The sequence below is a fragment of the Corylus avellana genome, chromosome ca1, assembly GCF_901000735.1.
Source record: "Corylus avellana chromosome ca1, CavTom2PMs-1.0".
In the NCBI taxonomy this organism is placed as follows: Eukaryota; Viridiplantae; Streptophyta; class Magnoliopsida; order Fagales; family Betulaceae; genus Corylus; species Corylus avellana.
In genome coordinates this window covers 34,702,491-34,711,325 of record NC_081541.1, presented here as the reverse complement: position 1 = coordinate 34,711,325, position 8,835 = coordinate 34,702,491, and the positions used below count along the sequence as shown (strand labels likewise).

The window sequence follows — 8,835 nt, the reverse complement described above, 5'->3', positions numbered from 1 at the left end:
TTGCTCTTCCTATATTGTCCTGGAATATTTTGGATATTTATCAAAGAACAGTTAAAACTTAAAATTGTGGATTTGCCTTCGTTATCTCGAGAGTAATTTATTGCTAGGGCGTTCCAATGATTTCATGGTGTGGAAAGTTCATCAACGCCCTGGATTAGATAGTGTTTTGTATTTTTAATTGTTAGTAATGGTTTTGAGAAATAGTGTATTTTTTGGTTTTGTAAACGACTACAAAACAAGACCTTCTAGACTCTCTTATACAAATTTTATATCTTGTTTTTGAGCAAGGTTATAACTGTATTCTTTTACAGTTTGTTAACACGTGTCAGTATGTGATAGGAGTCATGATACACAGCATTTTTCAATTACACGCTATCACGTGTCTAAGATTTTTCTTTTGTTTTGTTATTTATTTATTTATTTTTTAGGTGGGTATACTTATTGCAATTTTTGTTTTTTCTAAGCTTATGCTTATTGCTTTTACTGATTCTTTCTTTATTCCAATCCATTTCTTAACCTATTTATTCGTCTTTTTCTACCATCGACCTAACATTATGAAGTAAATGACCACAGGGATTGCTGACTCAAATGTTTCAAAAAAGTGGAAGGGGTTAAGTTGTTAACCTCGTTGTTATCTTTTTTCCTTTGAAAAATTCAAATGTCTCTTTCTTATCTTTCACTTTTCAATAATTTTGAATATATATATATATATTTTTTTTCACTTCCAGTCTTTTTTTAAACAATTATTTCGGTCTTTATTCTTTTGGAAAGCTTGCAACGTAGAATTTGCAAGTCTTGTTCCCACCTCGCATTCTCATAGGCGGTGCGGAGTTGCATAGATCCCCCCTAGGCACCTGCAAAGGAACTTACCTTTCTTGCTCCCAAGATAGTGATATACACTCAGCCACGTGGAGGAAGCGACTTCTTTTTAGTCTTCTTCGTCAGTGGCGGGATTGTGCGTGCATCCAAATATATACTCGTGGCTACAATTGGATCTATAAATGGCGAACAAAAATAATCATTATTATTATTATTATTATTATTATTATTATTATGAAAACTATACTTATTCCTCAAATAATTATCATATCAAATTTTTAAAAAGGGATAATCGATCTCTTCAAATTATTCGGTACTTCTAATTTGTCTCCTTTGTTAGCATATTCTATTCTATTGTCTTGAACAAAAAATCCACCATGTGATCCACGTATTTTTCGTTCGAAAAATGCTATTACTCTATTAATATATTCATTAATGAGAAATGTTATCTGCACTTTTACTCTTAAATTCTTATATGCATATTATTTGATTTAGCAGTAAAAATCATTACTAGATCTAAAATTTAATGGTACTTTTTACTGCTACGTCAAAGAATATACACTTAAAAGTGTGCGAGTGTGAGTGCGTATAACATTTTTTATTTATAAATATCTTACTATATCAGTGGCAAAGTCAAACAATTTATATTGTAGGGGCTGTTAAACTTTTTTTTTTTTTTTTTGCATTGTGTAATGAACTGGTACTTTTTTCCTATTTTTTTTTTCTTTCTATTTTTAAATTCTAATAACCAATATTCTCAACATTTAATAACCAAAATATCCAAATTGCAAGGCCACTTAGATTAGGAATTGAGTTTAGAGTAGGAGAAAAGGAAAATAAATTTTATTATTATTATTATTTTTGGGGTTGCCGTGTGGAACTTTGGGTAGAAAAAAAGAAAAATTTCCCAAAGCTTAACGTCGCTCCACCACTACACTATATATATATATCCAATGGCTACTAAACCTTATTATGTCATTATAGTGAAATAAAATTAGAATAATTGTATGATATATAGCATTACTCTTCCCGTTCAAGTTAATAGAAAATACTAAAAGAGAGAATAAATTGAAAATCTCTATTAGTTTGGAGGAGTCAATTGTCATTTCTTAAAGTTTGGTAGAATGATTACAAATTAAACCTTGATTCTAAGGAGATAAATATAGTTTTCACAAAAAAAAGATTTGAATGTTCTCTTGTTGTTTACCAGTAGTTTCTAAGTCATTGCCCATCCAAGAAGTTAGAAGGAAATTGCCCCCAGCCAAGAGGTTAGAAGGAAATTAAAATATATATACAAGTACAGAAAGAAGACGTTGATTCAACCTCTTAAAGCATTTTCCATCAGACTTTTGAGTTTTGACCCACAGCGACCAAGACTTTTGTTACATGTGATGTGGAGGTTACTTTTTTTTTTTTTTTTTTTTGATGTGGAGGGTACTTGGAGACATTCATTTATGACGAAGTGAGATCTAACAACCAAGCCTTAAATCCTAGTTGATCATGGCGACTTTTCCATACCTTCTCAATGAAGTAAGTGGATGTGTACTTATAAAATTGATTATATGTTCACATTAAACTTCTTAAATATCACGCTTTTGAGAAGACACGCTCAAATTTTAAAAAAATTTTAATTTAATTTCATAAATCTTCAATTTGATTCAATTGAGTATCTCTAGCAGCTTAGCTAAAAGACTAATATTAACTATTATTGCTCTTTTTTTAGTTCCAACAGAGTAGCTTGTCATTAGTTAGAATAGCTACATTGCTATAGTGAATATCAATTTGGAACTATTCACTGTAGCACACTAGATGAATAAAATATTGTTTATTGTTTTTTGATTTCACCTATTTTCACCCAATATATTTTATTTCTTCTGAACACCTCTTCACATCTGTTACGTCTCTCTCTCAAACACAAAATTTATTTATACAAAATTTATCTCTCCCTCACAAAATTTCTTCACACAGTTGGATGAAAAAATTGAATGCAAGAAAAATTTATTTCATGGAAACACACGGATGGAAACAAATCAATTGCAGTTGGATGAAAAAAATTATTTATGTTATTAATTTTAAGAATTAGTACCTGCATGTGAGATGAATGTTCCTCATAAGTGTTAATTTTCGAGTGTTAACACTTAACGAAAATTACTAAAAATATCAAATTATCCTTCGATTTTTTAATTTATTTGAAATTAAGACTAAATTTGAAATTTTATAAAAAAAGGTTGGGGTATAAAGGTCATTTTATCACTTTTAACGTTTAAAATCTGACGGATGGAGTATATTGCATCAAATTGAAAGTTTAAGAGGTAAAATTGCGAGTTTTTGAAATTTTGAGAACGCTTTTCAAAATGCATAGTAATTCAGGGATTTTAAGTGAAGTTTTCTCTATGTTTTATTACATTCGATAAACTTCAAAGTTTATCAATTTTTTTTTTTAAAATATTTATTTTTTATTAGTTTAACTTTAAAATGTTTTGGTAACGGTTAACTTGATATTAAAACAAAGGTTTGAGTTAAAATCTTGTACAATTTAACAGAATAAACCGTTTCTATTCTGGTGACTAATGACAAGGATAAAAAAGGAGATTAAAATCAACAACATTCAAGACTTCTACAAGGTTTGGATTCCATTAAGTTAAAGTTTTATTTAACGGTGTAAATTGCAGAATATTATCTAATTTTTTTTAAGTGGGATGATAGGTACCCAATTTATTTCCCAACTTAAGTTCAACTTTTGCCTTATTTTTTTTTAATTTAAAAAAAAAAACTAAATAGCAAATGAAAAAAATGTGCGAAGAAATAATATATATTTTTTGTCCTTCTTTTATTTAGTATTTTTTAAAAAATACAAAATGATATTTTTCTTCATATTTTTTTTTTTAAAATGACCATTTTTATGAAAAAGAATATCATTTTCATTTTTTAAAAATATCAAATAAAATAAGGATAAAAAATAAATATTATTGCTTCAGACATTTTTTTCATTTACTATTTATTTATTTATTTTTAAATAAAAAAATAAGGTAAAAGTTGAACTTAAGTTGAGACTCTAGCATTTTCCTTTTTTTAATAACGTAGTGCGACAACATATCAATATATACATCATTCAATTTGTAATATTATCGACAATAAAATTAGAAATATGTCATCAACTCATAGAATGTCAGCACATCATTTAAAAACCAATAAATTTAAAAAGTATGAAAAACATATTTTTTAGTATGAAATTCAGTTCGGATAAAATTTATGTCATTTTTAAGCAAGAAAAAAATGTTCGGAGAATGGCAGAAACAGTTCCTCATTTCCCGTTTTGCCCCGACCTTTTACTGCCAAAAACTTAAAAAAAAAACACACGGTCCCACTCCACGAGTCCTCTCCAGCTAATGTAGTTGAGAACTTTCACCGAGCAAAAACAGAGAAGAACCCCTCTGCACTGTTCCTACCACTCTCTATATATGTACTCATCCATCCTCCATTCCCTTATTGCTTTCACACACACACTCTCTCTCTCTCTCAACATTTTTGTCGTTATTTCTCTTACATCATTTTCAGGCACGGCTAGAAACGAAGTGCGCGACCGACCATGGCAACCCTTTCGCTGTTATTCTTTCTCTCCCTCCTCCTCATCTCCGCTTTTAACTTTGCAGGTTCGTTATCGTTCACTTTTTAGCTTCTCTTTTTGGGTTTCTCAAATCCGGTGTTTGTTTTCGATTCTCACTTTCTTATCACTTTCCCTGGGAATTCGAGAATTTTGAAGTCCTGTGAAGGGAAAAGAATAACCCAACTCAATTGGGTTTTTCTAAGGGGAAGAGACCAGCGTCCGAGTTGAATTGTTCGTACGCTCTAATCCTGTCTGCTTGTCTTACAGAATCTCAATCATTCATTGGTGTGAATTACGGCCAAGTTGCCGACAACCTTCCACCGCCGCCGGCGACGGCAAACCTCCTCAAGTCCACGACTATTGGGAAAGTCCGTCTCTACGGCGCCGACGGTGCTATCATCAAGGCCCTCGCTGGAACCGGCATTGGAATCGTCATCGGTGCTGCCAACAGCGAGATTCCGGCGCTGGCCTCCGACCCGAACGCGGCGACTGGATGGGTGAACTCGAACGTAATCGCCTACTACCCAGCCAGCAACATCACGCTCATCACCATTGGCAACGAGGTGATGATGACCATGGATCAGGGCTTGATTTCTCAGCTCCTTCCGGCCATGCGGAATGTCCAAAATGCCCTCAACTCGGCATCCCTCGGAGGCAAGGTCCGGGTCTCCACCGTCCACTCAATGGCCGTGTTGAGTCAGTCCGACCCGCCCTCCTCCGGGTCGTTTAACCCGGTGTTCCAGGACCCGCTCCGAGGGTTGTTGGCGTTTCAGAAGGACAATGGGTCGCCCTTCACGGTCAATCCCTACCCTTTCTTCGCATACCAGAGCGATCCGAGGCCCGAAACGCTAGCGTTTTGCCTGTTCCAGCCTAACTCCGGCCGTATTGACTCGGGAAACGGGATCAAATACATGAACATGTTCGACGCTCAGGTGAGTTTTAATGGGCCGGGCCTCTGGCCCAATATCTGATAATAATAAACAAAGTTTGAATATGCTACTCACATACAGAGTGTTTTAACTGTTTATCCGTTGCTTGGCTACGTGTCTACGACACTGACGTTGGACTTTAAGCAGGATTTGCTCCTCTGGAGTCGTTACTGTTTTACTTTTCCTACAATCGCTTTTATTTCTGTGTCACACGTGATAGCTCACATGTTTTACTTGAGCCCTTTATTATTATTTGAATTGTGAACTTGTTGCTAGTGGGTCCATAATATCATCATATCAAATCGGATTTTGAGTGTTCTCTCGGTTTACTTCAATTCTATGCTCGTTTCAAATTATTTGGACAGATGAATTCTATTGAGATTTTTTCACACAAGGATAAGGCATGCTGCAATTCAAAGAAGCAATTGCAGCCAATCCCGATCCCTTGTTATATATGCAAATTTGTGTGTGTACGTATGTTGGCTCCCATTTCTATAAAATATGGGAAGGGTTTATAGGTGAACAAGTGTAGAGTAACGCTACAAGTCCATTTTGTGTCTCTCTTAAGCCCCTCCAAAAAGGATGTGACTATTAAAATTACTATTGGACTTATGATTGATCATTATTAAATTTTGATCAAATGATAATTTTAATAGCCACATTATTCTTGGAGAGACTAAAGAGGGACATAAGAATGACTTCTAAAATTACTCGAACATGGCTTAATTACACCTTTTGAGGCACACAACATATTTATGAAGATTTTTGCTAGCCTCCCTCAATCTCTTTATCATTTTTTCATCAATCTTCAACAGTAAATGTGGGGTGGAGATGTAGGGGAGAATGTTAGGCTATGGAAGGGGGTGCACCCGATGTGACCCTTTGGCTTTGTGCTTGGTAACAGGCTGGCCATTGCAATAATGGAGGATAAGTCCTCCCAATATTTCAATCATTATTGGGTTTTGAAGAATGGACAATTGGAAAAAGTTATCCAACTTGACGGTTTTAAAGACTCCTAAATGTTTTTAGGGACCACCAAGCGTGAAATGTTGCCCTCCTATTCTTCCAAAAATAATCGAGTGTCCCAATTCTATTACTGCATTGTTAACATGTACTCTTATACCCACTTATGGCAGTCCACACAATATTTATTAAAATGTGAACCGTCACGTGACAGTTTATATGATATTTATCACGTATATAAAATTATAGATTGATGTACTAGTTTATGTATGTTTGTTACGAAAATGTGAATTGCCACAAAATAGATCGTGTGTTATCCATTTTAATAAAATGTAGACTGTCATGTGAATTTGTTGTAGTAATAGTTGTAGTCCCCTAACGATTTTGCTTTTTTTTTTTTTTTTTTTTTTTGTTGAATAAATTGTATTAGAATCTCTAATTTATGAATCACCAATCTTATACGGATATTATTAGCATATAGTTGCAACGATTATTGGTGCACCAATTGTGAGCTCATTGCGTTTCAAATACCCCAGTCCTAAGCATATGGATTAATATCATTTGACAATGTGCAGGTAGATGCTGTACGGTCTGCCTTGAATGCAATGGGATTTAAAGATGTTGACATTATGATTGCTGAGACAGGTTGGGCGTACAATGGGGATAACAATGAAGTCGGCCCCAGTGTTGAAAATGCAAGGGCCTATAATGGGAATTTGATCGCGCACCTTAGATCAATGGTTGGGACACCTCTAATGCCTGGAAAATCTGTGGATACATATATCTTTGCCCTGTATGATGAGAATTTGAAACCTGGACCAGCCTCTGAACGTGCATTTGGGCTTTACAAGACTGACCTTAGCATGACTTATGATGTTGGTCTTTCAAAGACTAGCCAGGTGAGTAGATTAATCATATATGTGCATCATTTTTAAAGGCATACTGATGTTTTTTTTTGGCAAATGTTTTTGGAGAAGCCTCTGACAACAAATATATAGCTATACACACACAGATGACAGAGCAAATATATAAACAACGAAACAATGTAGCAGGCAGGAGTTGCTTCATATAATAGTAACTGGTAGCTAGTTGAGATAGACATGTTTCTCCCTCCAAAATAGTTCCTTTTGATTGCATTTCTAGAGCATGAATTTCTAATAGGGAAAATTTTGGAAAGTCATGAACTATACCTGACTGGTTTAATCATTTACTTAAAGACTATTGGCACTTAACATATATAGCTCTTAGCTTATGCTGGCTCTATATTTATATCATGCACTATGTTTCTAGTCCAACATTATTTTCTGTCATAACATTGTTTTTATTTTCGCCTGTCCTTGTTAGACTCCAACCTCTACTCCAACCAGCCCATCTCCAGTCAACCCGTCTCATAAACCGACTGCAGCAGGCTGGTGTGTTCCTAAGGCTGGCGTTTCCGATGCTCAATTGCAAGCAAATCTTGACTATGCCTGCGGCCAAGGCATTGATTGTGGCCCGATCCAACCAGGAGGCGCCTGCTTTGAACCAAACACTGTATTATCACATGCTGCTTTTGCCATGAATCTTTATTTCCAAACCTCTGCAAAGAATCCAGGGAATTGTGATTTCTCACAAACTGCAACTATTACATCCACAAATCCTAGTAAGCTTGCTTTAATTCAATGGCATCTATCTCCATTTTTCTATGAAACATAAACTTAAGCATTTGATATTAAGAGAAGTTATATGGTGGTCAGTATGCATGCATCTTCTTGCATTGTTTGGTGGCTGCAATATGTGACTTTTAACTCTTGAAGGGGATGTAAAAGATAATTGTGGGAGGCATAAGTAGTCTACTTTCTATTAGGGTCATAGAGTTTTACAACAAAGGTGTTTTTCTTTTTTGGGGGCAATGGCACACATATGAGATTTGAAATATAAAAGAGAATGGGACGGATTGAAATCTACTGTTATTAGGCTGCCCGCCTTAAGAGAGAGGATTACGCAACCCACTTGCCCCAAACATGTGGTTGCGCATCCTAAGTTGTCCATGGGCAGGTGGGCCATGATCGAGTCTCTAAAACGGATATTTCAAGCTTGCTTTGTCATTTGCTATTCTTCTGAATTGTTATTTATTTTTCTTAATTTTTTTCTTCTCTCTTTGATTGTAGGTTACAATGCTTGCACTTATCCTGGTGGGGGTACTTGAAAGGCAGGGAAATCCCATTAGATGTCAAAGAAGAAATTAATTTTTAAGCCAGATTAATGCTACCGGTTACTAATGATTAAAGCAATAATAAGCGTGTGCCTTTTTCTTGATTATCTCTTTAATTGTAGAGGGTTCTTACTTTAGTTTTGGGGTATATATAATATATTGGTGTAACTGTCTCTCTATCTCTCTTCGTACGTACTTATTCTTGGTTCGGAAAAGTAATGTTAGGTTGGAGAGAAAGAGAAGCGTGAGATATATATGGTACAATTGTCCTTGAGGAACTTTAGTGGCTACAATGAATGTTATTTTAAGTTTGTGCATTTGTA

At 34.7% G+C, this 8,835-nt stretch overlaps 1 protein-coding gene across 1 annotated transcript; it reads left to right on the top strand.

The window, feature by feature from the left end:
• The first annotated feature begins 4,292 nt into the window (after positions 1-4,292).
• LOC132175233 (glucan endo-1,3-beta-glucosidase 7) lies at positions 4,293-8,835 on the top strand. Its single transcript, XM_059587106.1, has 5 exons — positions 4,293-4,472; positions 4,694-5,358; positions 6,894-7,217; positions 7,663-7,960; positions 8,469-8,835. Exons 1-5 carry the CDS (start codon positions 4,409-4,411, stop codon positions 8,504-8,506), a joined length of 1,389 nt encoding a protein of 462 aa, XP_059443089.1. The 5' UTR covers positions 4,293-4,408; the 3' UTR covers positions 8,507-8,835.